Below are 20,557 nucleotides of genomic sequence, written 5' to 3' on the forward strand. Positions count from 1 at the left end.
CGCCTGTAAAGCACTACGTACATGGATGGCCAATACAAATATACGCATAAGTGGCATATCACGCTTATCTCCTAGTGCTGTAATGCTGCATTTCCCTCCTTTACAAGGGTTCTCTAAATGGCAGTCATTGGAAAACTGAATGCACCTCATTCCCCCTCCCCTTATTTAGTACCTTCCATGACTTACATTGGCTGCATTCGTTTCAAATCTTTTTAGTCTCTAGCTAACAATGAAAGCAGAAAGTGTCTGTGCTTTTGTAGCAATCTCCAGGACACTCGTTCACAGCCTCCTGTCACTTGTGGCCATCCCTTCTAACTAGATGTGACTTCTTTTTGGTATTTGATAGTTGAATGAAAAGAGATCCGAGTTTCTCATGTGTAGTCCGTTTTGGATAGTTGCTAAGGATTGTGGGATTTGCCCATTGGTTTACTAGCTATGCACTTAACCCTCGCTTTGCTGGAAAAGCTGTGTAATGCGTCGGGCATATTATAGGGCTCATGTTAAAATGGATAAGAAGCAAAAGGTGACACTGTGCTCGCTTTCATGTCATTACCCAGAATCCCTGGCTGGAGTAGAAGCACTGTATGCTAAGTATAATAGTGGGGAAAAACATGGTTGCAGACCTGTGAGACGTGAATGTGCTTACGTGATATTATTTGTATGGAATTCATGTTTTTATTTCAGTCATAAATGCTCACTTTTTAAATGCTAACTTACCAATTGTTAGTGACAGGTGTATGCACTTTTTGTGACGAGTTAAAAATTAACTTTCATAACCATATTCTTCACCTCCTGGATGTTTTTCAAGGAAGTGATTTTTATGCAACTAGGAAAATCTTTGTTAAAATTATCTTAATTGGGTGCAATGTAGTGCCTCTAAAAAAAACACCAGTCAACATGATTTACGGCCTCTCAAAACCCCCACTAGTGATGTACCGAGTACCCGGAATTACCCAGCACATTTTCAACTACCCGGACCCGGCAACTGATAAGTGGGCCCGGCGCCGGGTAATGTCAGGATAGTTGAAAATAATCACATCACTTACCGGTGGCAGCATCGGAAGTGTCTTCAGCCGATGTGGGAGCTGCAGGAATCAATTGCACAGCAGCAGGTAAGCAGTGTGAGCCGGGGAACCATGTGACCGGAGCAGGAGCATTCCTATTGGACAGCTGTCTGTCCAATAGGAATGCTCCTGATCCGGTCACATGGTTCCCCGGCTCACACTGCTACCTGCTGCTGTGCTATGGATTCCTGCAGCTCCCACGCCGGCTGAAGACCCACTTCTGGTGCTTCCACCGCCACAGGACCTCTGCTGCTCTTCATAGATGTCGCCGCGGTCTTCCTCTACCCTGCAGGTAAGTGTCAACCGGTTACCCGGCCGGGTAGAGCTATTGATTTTGGCCGGGGACCTGTTACCCGGTCTTTTTATAAAACATTACTCGGTACAACACTACCCCACACCTTTCCTGGTTTCCTAGGTACCTCTTGCTGTGCTAGTTCTGTAAGTCCATAAGGATGAAACTTCATTGGATGGCCTTGCGTACACGTAGTAGTTGTGGATTCTAGTGTAGCTGAGCGCAAATGGGTCAAAATCGACCAAGGCAAATCTTGAACATGTTACTATTTGCCCACCTCTGGGGGTGTCTACGTCCTTTCCGTGTTTTGCATCTGGACATATATACAGTTGGAAATGTTGATGGCTTATTTCCCCTTTTCTTTCCTAGAACCACCGAGCTGATCCAGAAGAGTTGTTCACCAAATTAGAACGCATAGGGAAAGGATCCTTCGGTGAAGTGTTTAAAGGCATTGATAATCGGACTCAGCATGTTGTAGCTATAAAAATAATTGACCTGGAAGAAGCGGAGGATGAGATAGAAGATATACAACAAGAAATAACGGTCCTAAGCCAGTGTGACAGCCCATACGTGACTAAATACTACGGCTCCTACTTAAAGGTAATTATAGCTCATTCTATAGGATAGATGTACCTTGCATGCGGTTTATATTGGCTGCCTGCACATTATTAGTGCATTTATATGCTTCGAAGCGGTTCACTCCAAGAAGTTAATATAAAGCCGGCCATCCATTTAATACGCTCATTACCAATTCATTTACATGCATACATACCGGTCTTCGATTAGGGCCAGATGGCGTTCAACTTCACCACCATTTTATTGTCTCTGAACACAAATAGTACGAAATGCCAGGTCTACAGTGTTACCTATTCTCATCTAGCACAGGGGTGCTCAACTCCAGTCCACACACACTCGGGTTTTCAGGATATCCCTGCTTCAGCACAGGTGGCTGTCTTCCTCTGGGCCTCCGACTGAGCCACCTGTGCTGAAGCAGGGATATCCTAAAACCCTGCCCTTTCTTTGGGGTGGGGGGGGGGCTTGATGACTGGAGTTGAGCACCCCTGGTCTAGCCCGGCACTTCTGTCACCCATATTTACCAAAATCTCCATCTACTGGTGTTGAGTTTGGAGGAGACTCCTGTCCTCAGCCTGGTTAGCAGCTGCAGGTGCTCCAGGAGGTTCTTAACAGTGATACGATGGAGAGGACCCAGGAATGTACCTTTTACGAAACCATTTCCTATCCCTGTAAGACACATTGGTGCACCCAAGTGACAGTTTAAATGGGCCCTTACGGTGCTACATATGTGACCTCCGTGTAAGCATTCATAAAGAGATGGTATTGCTGAATGACAGTGCTACACTTGATTACCTGCTGTTATTAATGTGAGCATTGCTATGACAAGCCCGCTCACGCTGCACATCCTTGAGCACGTTCTCTCTCATTAATGCGTGGCACAGTGCAGCCTTTCATTTAAACCTGAAGGAAACGTACAACTTGGGATGTACTTTTTTTTTTTGGTTCTTCCTTCTCTACAGGGCTTATTATGACTAATAATGTTCACCTTTGTATGAGTGTCTATAATGTGGCAAAGCGTTTCAGAACAGCTGGGTGTTTCTCTTGGATAAGAAAGTGGTGGTTCGTGCCCACTGTTTGCTTTAGGACCGGCAGAGCTAAGACTGCTTTGCTTTGTGTGCGTGAGCATTGGAAACTGGACCCTATCCTCATAGTACAGGGAATAGGTGCAGAAAAGGGAATTCCTGCCTAATTGTGTAAAGTGACTTGCCCCAGATCGCTCGCACCTACTGTTTTGGTTTCACACGTGCATCTCCTACTTCAAATGCCAGTGCATTAACCACAATCTTAGAGCAGTATTTTTTCTAATTTGCTGTCTGTCACATGCTTAAAGCATGAGCAGTCTCATAGACTTCAGCGCAGTCTCGCTGGTAAAGGCAATTGGCGTTTTTCCATTGAAGTGTCATTTCTGTGCTTCTCACCCCACAAATCTTACTGATTTTGGTCTTTGGAGGTTAAACGCACAAGATGGGAGGAAAAAACTTCAAGGTGGACGAGTCTGCATGTGTGGCCACCGCAATAGACAAAAATAGGAGCAGAATTGCTTGAGATACTAAGTAGAGAGATCTACTCAACATTATTTTTGCAGTGTCTTCCCTTTATTAAGGAACAGCAGAGAATGCAATGTTTCCGACCCCATGCGGACCTTTCATCGGGTGTCATTGGAGGTTGACATTTCTAGGTTTGCCTGAGCTGCAATTAACCAAACTAATTTAACCCTCTTTGGGATCAGAAAATGGCCACTTGTCAGCAAACCATAACTTGTAAAGTGTTTATTTTTGCGCGTCCGTGGTGTTGCTGCTTTCAGGGGTGTTCAGTAGCGTTGGCCGTCTAACGTTATGCACTGAAATGGCACAACTGCACATTTATATGGGAGCTCAGCGTTCAGTTGAAACCGCGCAGCCTGGTTCAATTCCCGGTGTTGGCTTCTTGTGACCTTGGTCAAGTCACTTTATATCCCTGTGCTTCAGGCACCAAAAACATAGATTGTAAGCTATGCAGGGTAGGGACTCGTGCCAGCAATAAGTCCATGTACAGCACTGCGTACACTGGCAGCGCTATACAAATAACACCAATTATGATATCTTGTAATGTGATATGTAACACAAATATAATAAACACTGTTGTTTTTCAGGGCACAAAGCTATGGATCATAATGGAATATTTAGGCGGTGGGTCTGCTTTAGATCTGGTAAGTAACATTCATTTTGTGTTCGTTATTAATAACTTTATATTGACATTTTACTACACCTGTGTATTACAATGGTTGGTAAAATCGGACCTGTTCACAAATGTTGGCACTTCAACCCATTGGGTGCCCTTTAGACGTAATTCATTGGGTGTGGCACTCCAGGGGGCCGCCATGACATCATAGCGACACCATTATAATCCATCTCGGTTTTTCTATGGAAGATCGCGTTCTGTGCTCCACCGGATCTATAAGGAAAGGGAAAGGAAGGAGAACTCCGTGACGGTAGCGATCACGAGTGTCGGAGGAGCTGTGGCACTCTGGTGCCGTGTCTCCTCTGGTCGGATCCCTGTACATTTAGCCCTTTGAGTCGAAAGCTTAGGTGAACACCAAGGCAACCACTGAAATATTGAGTGCTGAACAAGACATACACAACATATACACATATACACCACACATACACACACATAACATATACACACACACACACACATACACAACATACACTCACACAACACATACACACACAACATACACACATCCGTACAAGCGCGCACACACATCCATACAAACACGCATACATCCACACACATCCACACACATCCATACAAACACGCATACATCCACACACATCCACACACATCCATACAAACACGCATACAAACACACACACCAATACATACATTTGAGCGCAGGCAGCGGCGCGAAAAGATGAATTTCTTCGTCTTCGCCGTTGTCTGTCGGCTCTCCTCTCCCCGCCGTGCGCGCGCGCGGCACATCTATAGAAAGGCTGACTAACGTCAGCCAACTAAAAATCCGCGCGCACGGCGTAGCACGTGCCCGGCACTATAGAACGTGCCTTGCTCCATATCAAGCTAATTAAAGGTACCGCCATGCATCGGCGTGGAATGTTACTGCAACATGAAAATACTAAAACCAAAAGGAGGAGCGCACACAAGCTTTCTTTGCTTCTAATGACGAGGCAGCCTGCCAGACATATGTATGGATCAAGAGAAAACATAAGGGTGTTTATGAGCTTGTTATGTGTCATAGTATAATTTAAGAAAAAAACATATGTATTTTTGGTTTAACCATTATGCCGACTGTTTATATCTTAAAGAGGCAATGCAAGCAGCTTTAAAAATAAAACTTTATTGTTTTTAATATATGCAGTTTTTGATTGCCTTTTATTGAAAACTAATTACCTAAGCTGCCGATGGATTAATTCTCCTGCGATCAATCGGCAAAGATTCGGTTTCCCGGGGTTCACTAAATGGCTGCCTTTCCGTTTCAAATCAATCCTTCAGTCAGTGTAACTCACCAGCTACAATGTATTCTTATTTCTAAGGTAACATTATCTATTGTTACAGTTTGCAGTTTATACTGCTTGGAATATCGGCAACAAATGATCACAAAGGAAAGTGTTACAAAGACCTTGCACTGCTGAGGAGGTGGGCTAAAGCCTGCTATAGAAATCAAAGGATACTCTGTATATTAAAACTCATTAAAAATGGCATTGACTTAGATTTTAAAATAAAAAAAATAAAAAGTTGGAAGTATTATCTACAGTAATACAGAACTGAATCATTAAAAAAAAAAAGAACACGTATATTGCATGGATTGCTCCTCTAAAGCTGAATACGCAAGCAATGGGTTTCTATACGCCAGATTTACATACACCCAAGAAGCGTGTTAATTATCAGTGGGTACAGAACAAGCCCTGAGAAGATAGTGGAATTCAGACCCAGACTGGATTAAGTGATCGAGTGGACTATCATTCTCGTATCATTTAACGTCTTGTGGCCCCTCAAAACACACGTTTGCTTTGAAATCTAAATAAAAGATGTAAAATGCAGAACAGTTCTAATAACAGAGCAACTCTTCCTCAGATGGTGATTTGCGTACTTAAAAAGCCATAAACTTGCAGTACACAAGTGTACTTGTTTAGTTTGTAAAGTAAGAGAAGACTCTGTTACACAGTTGTTCCATGAAGGTGCTGCCAATTTGTTTTTCTTTTTTCTCCCCTTCTCCCCCCCCTCGGTCTAAGACCGGAAAAGAAACGAATGAAGTTTAGTTTGTTTACTGGGTGTTCATTTCCATGGGCTGGACCCAACATACCTGTGTTAAATAAAGGGTCCCTTTCAAGCCTTGGCTTCATCTAAAATGTTCTCTGCTGAAAGAGCATGGCTGTAACTTCCTGCCTCGCACAGCAGTAATCAGTTATATATAACTGTGTCTATATTGAATGCAGTCTTTCTTTATAAAATAAAAAAAACAGACTACACCCTTCATAAGGATCACACTTGACACTGGGTTGTTGCAGGCTTAATGGCACCTTCTAGAGCAGGGCTGTGTAACGCCAGTTCCTCAAGGGCCACCAACAGGTCAGGTTTTAAGGCTATCCCTGATTCAGCACAGGGAATGAGGCACTGATAGTGCCACCTGTGCTCAAGCAGGGATATCCTGAAAGCCTTAGCTGTTGGTGGCCCTTGAGGACTGGAGTTGGCCACTCCTGTACTAGTTAATAGCACTGCAAAATATCACAAGATCACAGTATGCTGCCCATGTTCAACGGCCTCTAAAATGAATTCCCACAGATTTGTTGGTGAAAGATTTTTTACAAATTCTTATCCAAACCAGCATAAAAAAAAGGGGGGGGGGGGGCATTTTTGCTTTGAGAAACGTGCATTAAGGTTGAGGCTTTTTACAAAACTGGTTTCTTTTTGTAGTATATTTTTAAACATCTCACGGTATGTGTTTGGGTGCTTATATAGAAACTGATAACTTTATATTAAGTACGCGGGTGAGGTTGTTGGTCATGGCAAACTATAGTAAAACTCTTGACAGGTAACATATCCTATTCATTTAACCCCCGCCTTTCTGGAGTGGCCTGCGATGTATGTACTGACATCCCTTTCAGCAACAGATGGCTGTGAGGAGCAATGAAAGCGCTTTCTTAAATGACATTATACATGGGATTGGAGTTTGTAGTCTCTGGAGCTGAACCCCATTAATTTGAGCTATGGGACCCCCTGCTTCCAGAGATGCTTGCCTCTGTAGGGGGTGCCAGTAGCCGTTCCAGCTGAGCTAGCTGGGGTTTGAAGTGTAATGGTCCTGCATCACGCGGGCCAGTAAGTAGCCCAAACTGATGCCATAATTTCCTATTGGCCTGAAGGGCGCGGGAGCTTTGAAAATTGGCCATAACTTGATCCCCACAATGCCCGCTAGCTGAGCCGGAGCGGCTACCTGCACCCCCTATGGAACTGCATCTCTGGAATCACAGGGTCCACAGACCTGAAATGAATTGGGTTCAACGCTTGGATTGCCGCTTTAAGGTGCTTTAACTGAAACTTATGGTCCCCTTTTCCCTTTTAGCTACGTGTTGGTCCTTTTGATGAGTTCCAGATTGCCACCATGTTGAAAGAAATTTTGAAAGGTCTTGATTATCTGCACTCTGAGAATAAAATTCACAGAGACATCAAAGGTTTGGAAAATTCAAGTTTTACAGTCTGCGTACCTCCTGACGGCAGTCGGAACACATTCCACATCTTGTTCTCTTCTGTCTTCCAGCTGCCAATGTCCTGCTGTCTGAACAAGGGGACGTAAAACTGGCTGACTTTGGTGTCGCCGGGCAGCTGACAGATACGCAGATTAAAAGGAATACTTTTGTAGGAACTCCGTTCTGGATGGCTCCAGAGGTTATACAGCAATCTGCTTATGATTCTAAGGTGAGATTCTTCATTGTCACTTTGTTAATAGTTATTTTGAACTCAACAACACTGCCATCTGTATGTGAATATTTGTGTTAGACCAAGGGTGGGCAACTACAGTCTCCAAGGGCCACCAACAGGTCAGGTTTTCAGGATATCCCTGCCTCGACTGAGCTACTTGAGCAACCTGTGTTGAAGCAGTGATATCATGAAAACCTGACCCCTGGGTGTCTGGGTGTCTGGGTGTCTGGGTGTCTGGGTGTCTGTGTGTCTGGGTGTCTGTGTGTCTGTGTGTCTGTGTGTCTGTGTGTCTGTGTGTCTGTGTGTCTGTGTGTCTGTGTGTCTGTGTACGCATGCACACTTTACAGAATTAGTCTGTGGGTGCCATTAACATTGGTTATTTTCAATGTTTAGAAAAGTAGCGAATATGCAAAACATTATTGCAACTTTAAAATTATAATGAATATTAAAAGAATTCACCCACAATTTCTACACACTTGCCCATCTCCACTCCTTTTATCTACAGATGTAGCCAGATTAAAAGCCCTGTGGTATTGTGACCGCGGTTCCGGAGAATGCCTGATACATCTGTACATGTTTGAAATGTATTGTACATATTCAGTGGAACAAAGACTTTTTTCCAATGCACAAGTCACATTTGGCACATTTGGCACAATGGCACTCCTGAAAAAGATGGTGCACGCAATCTTTGGCTATGAGAAACATCGTCTGCAAATCAGACTTATCACTGTCTGAGAATGTTCTGCTTTAACAAGAGGCAAGATAAGAAATCTGTTCTCTTCCCTGCACAAATAAAAATATTGAGTGCTAGTTATGCTGCTCAGATATGAGTACCCAAAGATAGACTGTGCCCTGACTCATTGGCACTAAAAACATGGTGTGCTCCAGGCTACTTTTAAAGAAGCAGAGATGTTGAAGAGAAATCCCATAAGGTGATGGAATGACGTCTGGCCTCAAGCTAATTATTGTGTTGAAAGCAATGTCTACAGTTGTTATGCTTGTGCTTTACTTGCCATAATGTACATTCTTACGCACTGCCTGTGCGGGTACAAAGGTTAATTCTGTAATGTTGAGGACATTATCCCACATTTACAATGTAGTAAGATAACATACATACTAACTGAAATGTATTTTGAAGGTTTGAAATATGTTTTTTTGCCATTGAAAGATACGTAAAATGTTTGACATTTACCTTTTTCCAGGCGGATATTTGGTCTCTGGGAATAACTGCGATTGAATTGGCCAAAGGAGAGCCACCTAATTCTGATATGCATCCCATGCGAGTACTGTTTCTTATCCCCAAAAATAATCCACCCACCTTAACAGGCGATTTTACCAAACCATTCAAAGAGTTTATTGATGCATGTTTAAACAAAGATCCCACTTTTGTGAGTATTTTTTTGCCCTGTTTTTCATTTATTTATAAACAGTGTTGGTGTAACAAAATGTAATATCTTAATGGGTCTTTATTTATTTATTTTTTAACCTGGCAAATTGGCTTGTACTAAATGTATATTACATCAAATAAGGATATTTTGTGTAAACATTGGTTTGGGTGTACTTGGTTTATTTAATAACATGTTGGTGTAACATAAATTATGCAGTTGCTGGTTAGAAATGGGCTGTGTGCACCCAACCACGCTAGAGAAAAAATAAGTTTGTGTGAAACAAATTTAGGTGGAAATTACATCTTTATTGACCACATTTTCCGTGCGACTGGGTTCTGGAAAAAAATGTTTAAAATAATTCCAGCATTATTGGATACCCTGTGATCTCCGAGATGTAAAGATTTTAAACTAGTTCTAGTCTCTAAGGTTATGAATTTCTGACCCAACAGATTAAAATCTTTCACAGTTATATTTTTCAATAAAGCACAATCTCTTTTGCTGCCTGTTTTTATAAATGCGTGTTTAAGAGCTAACATTGTTTATGAAATAACCTTCAAAATAATAACTATTCTGCCAGCAATATTGATGGTAATGGTAAAAACGGGAATCCGATTTTTTTTGTTTTTTTGTAATTGCAATTAACCGAAAAGAATAAAAAAAGAAAATGATAATTCTGCCTGGATTGTGACACTTCATTATGAATTTATATCAAACATAAAGTTCTCTCTTATATTTTATATAGCGCCCTGTAGCAAAAGAACTCCTAAAGCACAAATTTATTGTAAAGAATGCCAAGAGGACTTCTTACCTGACAGAGCTAATTGATCGGTTTAAGAGATGGAAGGCTGAAGGTCACAGTGATTCAGGCTCTGATGACTCTGATACGTAAGTGTACTCTCTGACGTTAACCACATCGTATGTGCTTCCAGTGTTGGCGTTAATATAAACGTTGTATATACCAGTCCACTATCTCATGCAAATTCAGTATTAAATCACAATACCACTGAAATCAAATGGGTAGTTTTCTGGGGCGTCTTCTCATGGCAGCTCATATGCTATCTAAAAGAAGCCCCTTCCCCTCTGCGTTGGGGACTAGCCAGACATCTAGTAGACAGGGATATACAAGGCTTCATAACCCCCCCTGCCTTCAGTTATGTCCCTACCTGAAGTTTAGGGCTAGCAGGGAGTCTCGGTGTATACGTGGACGTGGTGGCATCTAGAGGCAGTATGCCAGGCAGGACTTCCAGGTTAGACGGCAGGTCACTGTTGAACACCAGAAAAGCATTGCGGTGGCAGGCTGCAGCAGCCTCTTTGCGCATCCTCTCCTTGAAGCAGAACAGCCCTGTAGACTATCAGACCACATGCAGTGAAGAAAAGACATGCATTAAGGTAACTGCAGCCTTTTAATACCTAGACTTATTGAGGCATGTTTGGAACAAGTGGGCGTAAAAATAGGCTTTTCCTCTAATTGCAGTCTATAGAGGTATGTCTGTGTTGCTAGTCTGAGCTTTTAGCCGTCTGATATCGTGTATATATCTGTGTGTGTGCATATCTATATCCTTAGTAGGACCCATTGTTTTCACCCTAACAAATATAGATAACAGGGAGGTAGGTCACTTCAGTCCTGGTTAGGGCTTCTAGGCTGAAGAGGGGTGGTAATCCCCTGCGTTATGTTGTCCTGGCTGGTTCTTGGGGATTCTATTGGATACTAACCAAGCAAAGGTATTTCTTCCAGGCAGCAGAATCCGGCAGGTCAAGTTTGCAGAGCTTGGTACCAGCCAGAATATGCATGATGCTGATGGGAATAATGTTGACAACAATAGTTTCCCTGGGCTAGCTTGCATATGCACCAATTTCAGAGTACTTTCCTAAGATCGTGAAACCGGACCATGGACTCCTTAGATCAGGAGGTAGACATTCCAAAAACCCTTTGGAATTATTACAAACTGTAGCCAGCCTCACCAATTCCATGCAATTGGGAGACCATCACTGGATATGCCTAACAAACAATGCAAACTGTGAATGAAGGGGAGGTTGGGAATGCTCACTCCCAGTTTGGTCATCTGCAAGTACGCTGGAAATAGTTGGAAGCGATCTTGCCAATCAACACATTAGAAACGAGAGCAGTATTTAATGCATTGAAGGCTGGCATTGATTTCTTTCAAAGAAAAGCAGTCACGGTTCACTTGAACACAAAGGTCCATGTCCTGGTTCTTCGGTGGGCAGAGATGTCTCCTAGCAATTTTGCCATTTTTTCCTACCCAGGGAAGACAATCGGTAGGCATGTTTTTTTTTTCAGTAGAAACCAGGTTTTCCCAGGGGAGTGGGATCTAAACCAGAAGGTATTCAAGCAAATATATTGCAAATAGTGAGTGATGCAATGTTTATCCCCTGGCAATCTGACCTACATGTTTCCTCTCTTGTCCATGATTCTGCTAGTCTCGGGAAAGATCAAGATCTATTGTGCAAAAGTCGTAGCACCACAGACACGTCGTAAGCGAGGCATGTGCTACACCATGAAGACTTCTGAGCAAAATGTATCTGTTGAAACAAGTGCCTCTTGTTTTAATCCAGATCCAGACAAGTTTTCACTTGTGGCTTGGCTTCTGAAAGGAAACGTTGAAGACCTGGATATTCCCTGGCACTGGTGTCGGTGCTGCTTGAAGCCAGAAAAGAGTCGACCATCGCAGTGTAGTAGAAAAACTGACATATATGCAAAAAGTTCTGCATCAATTTTAGTATCAGCCCACAACAATACTCATATTCAATGATTTTAAGATTTCCTTCAGTATTGGGTAAGCATCTGAGTATCTCAAAGGTCCACATTCATGCAATAGCTAGTCTCGAGAGATGCAGATCACAATCAACTAGTGATACATTGAGCGGTGGTACTCTTTGTAAGAGCTATGATGACACTCAAGACTATTTGACCAAGGACTGTGCAAAGTCAGTATTAGGGAGTTGCATGCCTTATCTTTTTTAGGGACCATGCTTCATTTTAAATAAAGACAAGCAATTTTGTGACACTTTCAGCCTTTACATCATAATCACAGAGTTGGTGAACCAGGGCATCATTTTGCCTTCTGCCCCAGACCAACTAACAAAGTCTGGAGCTGCACAAGCTGGATATAGTACGAGCACTGCGTTTTTACTTGGCTTGTACTGAAGAATTTAAGAAAAGAAGAAACTTTAAACTGTATGCGGGTTCCCAGGAAGGCACAAGTGCAGCAAAAATATGTTTGGCATGGTGGGTGTCCAGTAAAAAGGCCTATCAATTTGCCTGCAAGTATCTGCCAGCAGTCAAGGCCAATAACAAAAAATGAAGGAAGGGCACTTAGGATTTCAAATGCAAAAAAATAAGTTGAGGAAGCATGACCGACGTTTGGGCTGACACAGCAGCATGGCATGTTCTTGGAGAAGGTTGCGGTCAGCCGGAACGTCGGGCATGCTGGCTGAATAAATCTTTTGTGCATTTGAAATCTGAAAGTGCCCTTCAATTTTGTTTTTGTCTGCATGGTCTGGACAGCTACAGGAACGCCCATACATTTGGAGCACCGGTATTTATATAGGAGTTACTTGAAAACGAAAGTTAACTCTCAATATATTCCTTCCTGGTAAAACATTTGCTAAATGTATACCTATAACCTCTTGTGTTCTTTTTGGAGTGCTACAATATTCATCTTAAGCTAGGAGTCATTTAGAAGGAAAGAGGTGAATCCGGAGCGACAGCAAACAGCCCAATGATGTCAGATCCCGAATTTTGAACACAGTAGCTTTATAGAGAACACACAGATGGAACAGCAGGCTGCAGCACAGCCTCCTCCTCTACGCGTTTCACGCTCTACTGGCGCTTCGTCTAGGAGCTCCTAGACGAAGCGCCAGTAGAGCGTGAAACGCGTAGAGGAGGAGGCTGTGCTGCAGCCTGCTGTTCCATCTGTGTGTTCTCTATAAAGCTACTGTGTTCAAAATTCGGGATCTGACGTCATTGGGCTGTTTGCTGTCGCTCCGGATTCACCGCTTTCCTTCTACATGACAACATTGCCGGATGCACGCTGCGGGATCAGCTACTGAATAGTTGTTGGACCCAGGATGGATGAGCTGACAGGGGTAAGATTGCCGTTTTGCCCCTGAGCCCCGACCTGTCTAGTGGTCTTCTTCTTACACTCCTTGTTCCTTTCCTCCAGCCTTGCACACTTTTCAAGTGTGTTTCATTACTCAGCGCCAGCCAAAGGAGCACATGACAGTCAAACATTTCTAGGAGTCATTTAGGCCCATACTACGAGGACAATGGCAACTTCATGGATAGATGAAGCACAGGACTCTATTGAAGAGATCTGTAGAGCAATGGCTTGGACCTCATCAAACCTTGTTTTATTTTTTAATCTACTAGTGAGTAGATATAGCCTGGTGCTGTTTTGGGGAGTTGGGGTTCTATAGACACTCGTGAGTGGATGTAGCCTGGTGCTGTTTTGAGGAGTTGGGGTTCTGTAGACCTATCCTTAATTTTCTTGTTACTGTTTTCAGGTCCCATAGTATATGTACTTGCATGGAGAGACACCCCAGGAGATTGGTCATTTCCTTATTGCCCCTGTCCTGGAGTCTTCCATGGCAGCACATGTATCCCTCACAAATTGATGTTTTTTTGGTTGGGTTTTAGTGCAGAAGTATAGATCTCGTTTGTGCTTTAGTAGTAACTTTGAAGGCGAGTGGGGTGTAGAGTGCTTTACTATATAGACTTCTGGCTAGTCCCTACCGCGTGGGGGGAAGGAAGGGTGTCTTTCCCATGACTTATGTTCTGCCTTGGAAGACTAAGGGAAAAGGACATTTTTGATTTATACTTTTTGCATGTCATACTCCTATGATTAGTACAGGGTATACGGGAAGTTAAATCTTTTTGTCATCCTTGTGTAGGAAGAGCCCCCGGGGCCTTTGCAGTCGGTCAGTTGTAACGGTTTGATCTTTCACTTTTAAGGCTGTTTTGTTTATTTATTTTTTTTGTGCAGGGAATCCAGCAACAAAGAGAACAATTCTCACCCAGAGTGGAATTTTACAACTGTTCGAAAGAAGCCAGATGCGAAGAAAATGCAGAACGGAACAGTATGTGCGCGTCTGTTACTGTTAGACAGGGGTAGCAAAACCATCCAGCAGGTGTCGGTTTAGATATTTATTATGATACAATAATAAAACTATCATACACAAATAAGTGAAATTAAAGTAGATATAATAAGGCAGTATAATAGCACAGTGTGCTTACACCTATAGCTTCTGGACCAATGCTGGCCCAAATAGTAACAGAGCAAGAACAATGGTATGATTTTAGCACACTACAGTCACACAAACATGCATTCCCGAGGATAAAGTCCATTCCTAAATCCGTTTCAGATCCTATCGGGTCACCGCTCCAAATTAGGTTGCACAGGGTCACCCTGCTGCGCGGGTGCACTCAATTAATCCCACCACTTCCAACCTTGAACAGCTGGGAAATGCTAGGAATTTACAAGACCGACGACCTAGCAGCCTCACTTGCAGCTGCACTTAGTGATGGAAACTTGAAAGGTTTTTGAAGGTCTGTTGCAGTGAGACAGAGAGGATATCACTTCAGTGAGACAAAATGGAGTCTGTCAAGAATGGTCACATTCACCGCAATTACCTAATGTGTGATGAGCAAGATGGATATCTAGTTCAACATGTAGTGTCTAGGATGCCGCTGACAAAGAAAGGTATATTTTTTTCATAGTGAGGCAGTGTTATTTGGACAGTATATTTATTTACAAAATGGTTCTTATTTCTTTATTAAAAGTAACTGATGTTCTTTCAATTTAAATAGTGCACACTACTTTCATGTATGAGCGGAAAATACCATTAGTTTGAAGGGCTTTTATACGCAAAATGTTATACTCTCAAACTGCGATGAGCATTGATTCTAGTGTTTACGGCTGTTTTAGATTAAAATTGATTTTCTTGCTCTAAAGTAGGGGTCTCAGAACATTTTTAGGGGAACCAAAGCCACACCAGACTTTCAGAATAACAATTTCTCAGCTTCCAAAAGTGCACATTAGTAAGCGGGCCACTAAACGTGGCCTGGATGGGGGTATCCTCTGTTCTTGAGCAATGTTATTATGAAACGGACAGCATTTGGAGTCTTGGTTCACCTCATAGGACTTGTTGACTTAAAATGCTTTTTCTATGCTTTAGGACCAAGATCTGGTGAAGACCCTGAGCTCGTTATCTGTAATAATAGCCCCTGCATTTGCCGAGGTAAGTATTTATTTGTACTCTTTGACGCCCGCCTAAATACTCGTAGAGATGTTAACGAAGCTTGTAATCATAATTGGATGTGCTCTGTTTCAGCTTAAACAGCAAGATCGGAATAATGCGGCCCGGAAAAATGCAATTGAAGAACTTGAAAAAAGCATGAACCTGGCTGAGGCCACATATCCTGGTATCACTGACAAGATGGTAAAGAAGCTTATGGAGAAATTTCAAAAGTGAGTATTATATACACAGGCTTATGGAGAAATTTCAAAAGTGAGTATTATATACACATGCTACGCCCCACTGTGTCCTACTAAACATGCTTTGTATGAGCATGCAATTAGTCACCCCAATGATCTAAAGGTGCATTACCCCCTATAACAGGGGTTTTCTGATTGATTGCTGATTCTTACCCATTCATAGTATAGCTGATGTTCATTTTTGGTCCTCCATGGAACTGAACTTCAGAAGTAGCATTGCAGGTTTGGTATGTAAGGTGGTGGAAACCACTTTGCTTTGTGGGAGGTGCCACCCATTGCTTTGTAAGCTCCAGCCCTCAAGGGCCGCCAACTGGTCAGGTTTTCAGGATATCCCTGCTTCAGCACAGGTGGCACAATCAGTGGCTCAGTCTTTGACTGAGCCACCTGTGCTAGAGCAGGGATATCCAGAATACCTGACCTGTTGGTGGCCCTTGAGGACTGGAGTTGGCCGCTCTGCATTAGAGCAGCGGTGCGCAAACTGGGGCGGGGTGCAGAGGCCCTGCACTCTTTCCAAAGGCATTTAATTTAATGCCAGGGGATCGCGTGAGGCCTCTGCAACACTCCACTTAACTTGATTCAGCCGACTGTGTGACGTGTCGCCATGGCAACGCCGCGGGACCATGTGACGTCACATGACCCGTCACCATGGCAACGCGGCGTCAAATGATGACGCGAGGGCATGACATCACATAACCTCCGCACGCCGAGAAGCATGGTGGGGGGTGTGGGAGCACTAGGGGATCAGGCAGGGCGGGAGCAGCACGAATAGTTTGCGCAACCCTGCATTAATGCAGCCAAAACCCAAGAAACGGCAGCAAAATGTATGCGGCCCATTCAATCTGCTCTTTTTATCTCTTTAACAGGTTTTCCGTCGGTGACTCCTAAGAATTTTCTGGTCACCTCTTTTTATCAGAAGGGCAGAGGGAAATTCACCAAAACTACTACAAGCCTGGCCGTGCTTCGCTTCTTCAGCTCCTTGTGCCTTTTGGATCTTTGCAAAACACATTTGACCATGATCAAGAATTTGGAAGAAACTACTCCAACTTATTTTTTTTTTTTTTTTTTTTTCGTGTGATGGTGTAAATGGTTTTATATTTTCAGGAAATTATTTTGTAAAGACTGATCACTTTTAATACTGTTGTTTCATCTTTTTTTTGTTTAATCCTGTATATGTTGATGATATGCTGTTTTGCTACTGGGTAACAGTCGCTAAGTTAGTGAGATGTGCAAAGTAACAGTATGTTGTGGTGGTTTTGTTGCACTGTACATTGATGGAATCTACTGGGTTTTTTTTTTTTGTTTTTTTTTGTATGACTAAAACAAGTCTTGACACCTCTTTGCAGAGTCTCTTCTAAGTGGTGGGATCGTAGTGTGTAGAACGTCGCCTGCTTGAGAAAGCAGCAGTCCCATGTAGCAGGGTATATTGGAGCTGTCCTAAAGTAAAACCTTTGCATAGATCACCTGTGACATTTGTAACAATTGTCTGATTTCGTATGAGGTATATGAAAAGAAAATGAAACGACAGAATGGAACCTTTGAAGCATCAATGTTTAAAACCCCAGCTGGGGTGAACGTCGATGGATTGGGTTGGAAACCGCGTTGAATTGTTTCCTTTCTGCCTTTTCATTCTCTGAAATATACTTTTTTTTTTTGGATCAAATACAGTCATCAGTTTATTTTTTTTTGTTTGTTTTTCGGTCATTTTGTGTAGATTGTGTGAGCGGGCGCTCTGCTCAACTAGCACCTGTCCTAATACTAGTTCATGCGAAGAAGACCAGAACGCTTGGTAATGTGCATATCTACCGCTTCCCCAAACATTGACCGCAAAGCCAGGCTGCAGACAGCGCAGTGACAACCGTCAGAAATCGTACGAGTACACTGCTTTCACCGTGCAAATGTTAAAGCGAGTAGTCGGTAGGCAAATTCAAATGAAAGCCGTTGTAAGTTATCTCTGCTGGTGACTTACAGCGGCTGGAGGATTTCACATAGAAGCATGTGATGCTTTGAAATGTATATCTGGGCCGAGTGTGAAAGACTGCTGCTTTAGGGAAGCTTTTGTCAACCTAGTTTACTTAAACCTGCATTAATAACTACTATAAAACCAATCTGCGTGACCATGTGACGGCAATATCGCTGTCCTAATTTGCAGGTAAAATGTAGCAACTTGATGTAAATGCTTTCCCACTAGTAAAGTCTTTCTTGTAGTAATTTTGCTTTCTTCAAGGAGAATTAAAGCAATATTTTTTAACATTTTTTTTTTTGTTTGTTGCGAATAGATGAGGTTTGTTTAATGCAGGGGTGCTCAACTCCAGTCCTCAAGAATCCCCCCCCCCCCTCTGTTCCAACAGGTCAGGTTTTCAGGATATCCCAGCTTCAGCATAGTTGTCTCAGTCTTTGACTGAGCCACCTGTGCTGAAGCGGGCACTGATTGCGCCACCTGTGCTGAAGCTGGGATATCCTGAAAATCTGACCTGTTGGGTGGAGGGGCCTTGGGGACTGGTGTTGAGCGCGCCTGGCTTAATGTGACCTTTCTTTTGAGGTAAATAATGTACATTAAATGCTTTCGGCTGGTTTGGGAATCGCATGAAAGCAGAACCCCAGGGCAAAAATACAGAGACAATGGTTAACACCAGCACCCCCCTCCCCCAGCAAAACGTTTCCCATGTAAAATATTTAATTCTTCAACTCTTCAAAATATAACAGCGCCATCACTTATTTATAATCTTGTGAAAGTGGATTTTAAATATGTATTTACCATTTTAATATGCAAGTAACTAAGTTATAGATATTCTTTCACAGGAAAAAAAAAAAGAAACTTGATGTTTGGCGGTAAACGGCTGATTCTGTGTTTCCCTTCCTAAACAGCAGGCAGAACTGTAAATGATCAGATATATCTTTATGGTACTGCTTGATGGGGTGTTTTTGTTCTAACCATCCCATGTGTATATTATGCTATATGTACTTTGAATAGAGCATGTATTTCAGCATTTTTTTTGTTCATCTTAGGATTTGAGCCCTGCATTGTTCTTTAAATACAGGGATCTCAATCGGTGCCAGACGCCTGCCTGACATTTCTCACCTGAAATGCATTGCTGGTCTCGTACGTACTGAAAGGATTGAAAAAATAATAAAATAAAGTCGACTGCCAAATATATCAAATGTAATGGTGCGTATCAAACGCATGCTACATTTAGTCACATTGCCATTACAGTGTTTATTGTTTTTAATTAAGGTAGCTATTCATGATTTCAGGGGGAATTACCATCATATTCTGCTGAGAATTAACATGCTGCAGCGTGTCCAGTGATAGCCGCTGCTCTCTTTAGAACGGGTGGGCAGCTCCAGTCCTCAAGGGCCACCAACAGGTCAGGTTATCAGGATCTCCCTGCTTCAGCACAGGTGGCTCAGTTTTCGACCGACTGAGCCAGCTGTGCTTAAGTAGGGACTGATTGAGCCACCTGTGCTGAAGCAAGGATATCCTGAAAGCCTGACCTGTTGGTGGCCCTTGAGGGCTGGAGTAGCCCACCTCTGCTTTAGAAGGGGGGGAAGTTCAATACACCTGCCACATGCCTCAGATGTTTTAGTGGCGCTACTTTCAGACCCATGCCAAGCCTGCCAAGTGGACTGTCTTTACCTGTATTTAAAGTCCACTAGTCCACTAGTCAACTACATCATCAACATGGCAGTATAGCTGTGCAGTGAGTTCTACTGTTGCTCTTAACAGGTGATTAAGAGGGGTTGGTGTGCGCTGTCTGGGGCGCTCAGCAGTTGCACTTTTTTTTTTTTTGTGTTGCTGTAAAGCAAGGGGGGCTCAACTCCAGTCCTCTAGACCCCACCAACAGGTCAGGTTTTCAGGATATCCCTGCTTCAGCACAGGTGGCTCACAGTCCCTGCTTCAGCACAGGTGGCTCAATCCGAGACTTGGCCTTCGACTGAGCCACCTGTGCTGAAGCAGGGATATCCTGAAAACCTGGCCTGTTGGGGTGGCCTTGAGGACCAGAGTTGAGCACCTCTGCAGTAAAAGTATATGGTCTTCAATCCTTTCTGCACTGGAGGACTTGCAAGACTGTCACAGAAACAGGGTCCTCTTTGTAGGCTCGTACTGGAGTGCATAGTAATCGCAATGGCTCTGTATTGCAGCATGCTTCTTTCCAATGTGGATTCAACCCTAGCACGAATTGCTTGCTGCCTTAACAGGACACTTAAACGTGGCAGGCAGATGCCAAGGAGAGAGCGATTTCAGCGGTGCCTACACAATTGAATTCACTTTTAACTTCTGTTTTGATTTTAAGGAACCATTTCTGTTTGCTTTTTTTGTTTTTGTTTTTCGCTCTCTACCGGAAGCTCTCCAACTTTATATCTTGAAGGTCTGAAAATAGTTTTTTGAAACCAATAATGTTATGGATAAAAAAATTAAAAATATTTTTATAAATATAAAAACAGTAAAAGTTGTAAATACAGTTGATCAGAAAGCTTTATAAGATAACTTCACAGATAGGAAAAAAAAAATAGTGGTACCCATATATCCTTGTAAATCTGTTAATAGAGTAAGCTTATTTCAATATTTCAGGGGATTTTAAATGGTTTAAGAATAAATATTTAAATTCTGTTAAAGACTTGATCTGTATTTGTGTTTTTTGTTCCTGTTAGTACTGTCATTTCTTGGAGATTTGTGTTCGTTTGCTTATCTGACAAAATGTGAAAAATATCCATAAATGCAGAGCGATCTAAAGCAGCGGTTTGCAGAGGGGGCGCAGGCTGTTACAGAGGCTCCACGCTCTTCCCCCAGGCATTTAATTTAATGCC

General features: G+C 42.7%; 1 protein-coding gene across 2 annotated transcripts in view; it reads left to right on the top strand.

Annotated features, from left to right (window-relative positions):
- STK26 (serine/threonine kinase 26) overlaps positions 1-20,367 on the top strand; it is a 48,093-nt gene extending 27,726 nt beyond the window's left edge. Inside the window, exons 2-11 of one of the 2 annotated variants that reach the window (XM_075573157.1) lie at positions 1,726-1,956; positions 4,064-4,120; positions 7,493-7,601; positions 7,688-7,845; positions 9,051-9,236; positions 9,979-10,121; positions 14,240-14,333; positions 15,432-15,494; positions 15,588-15,724; positions 16,615-20,367. In XM_075573157.1, the coding sequence (XP_075429272.1) occupies positions 1,726-1,956; positions 4,064-4,120; positions 7,493-7,601; positions 7,688-7,845; positions 9,051-9,236; positions 9,979-10,121; positions 14,240-14,333; positions 15,432-15,494; positions 15,588-15,724; positions 16,615-16,636 (1,200 nt within the window). In that variant the 3' untranslated portion in view covers positions 16,637-20,367. Of the gene's footprint in view, positions 1-1,725; positions 1,957-4,063; positions 4,121-7,492; positions 7,602-7,687; positions 7,846-9,050; positions 9,237-9,978; positions 10,122-14,239; positions 14,334-15,431; positions 15,495-15,587; positions 15,729-16,614 lie in introns of those variants that run through there. The other variant, XM_075573158.1, reaches the window with a different exon arrangement.
- Positions 20,368-20,557: the final 190 nt, after the last annotated feature.

Source organism: Ascaphus truei, chromosome 16 (genome assembly GCF_040206685.1).
Source record: "Ascaphus truei isolate aAscTru1 chromosome 16, aAscTru1.hap1, whole genome shotgun sequence".
Classification (NCBI taxonomy): Eukaryota; Metazoa; Chordata; class Amphibia; order Anura; family Ascaphidae; genus Ascaphus; species Ascaphus truei.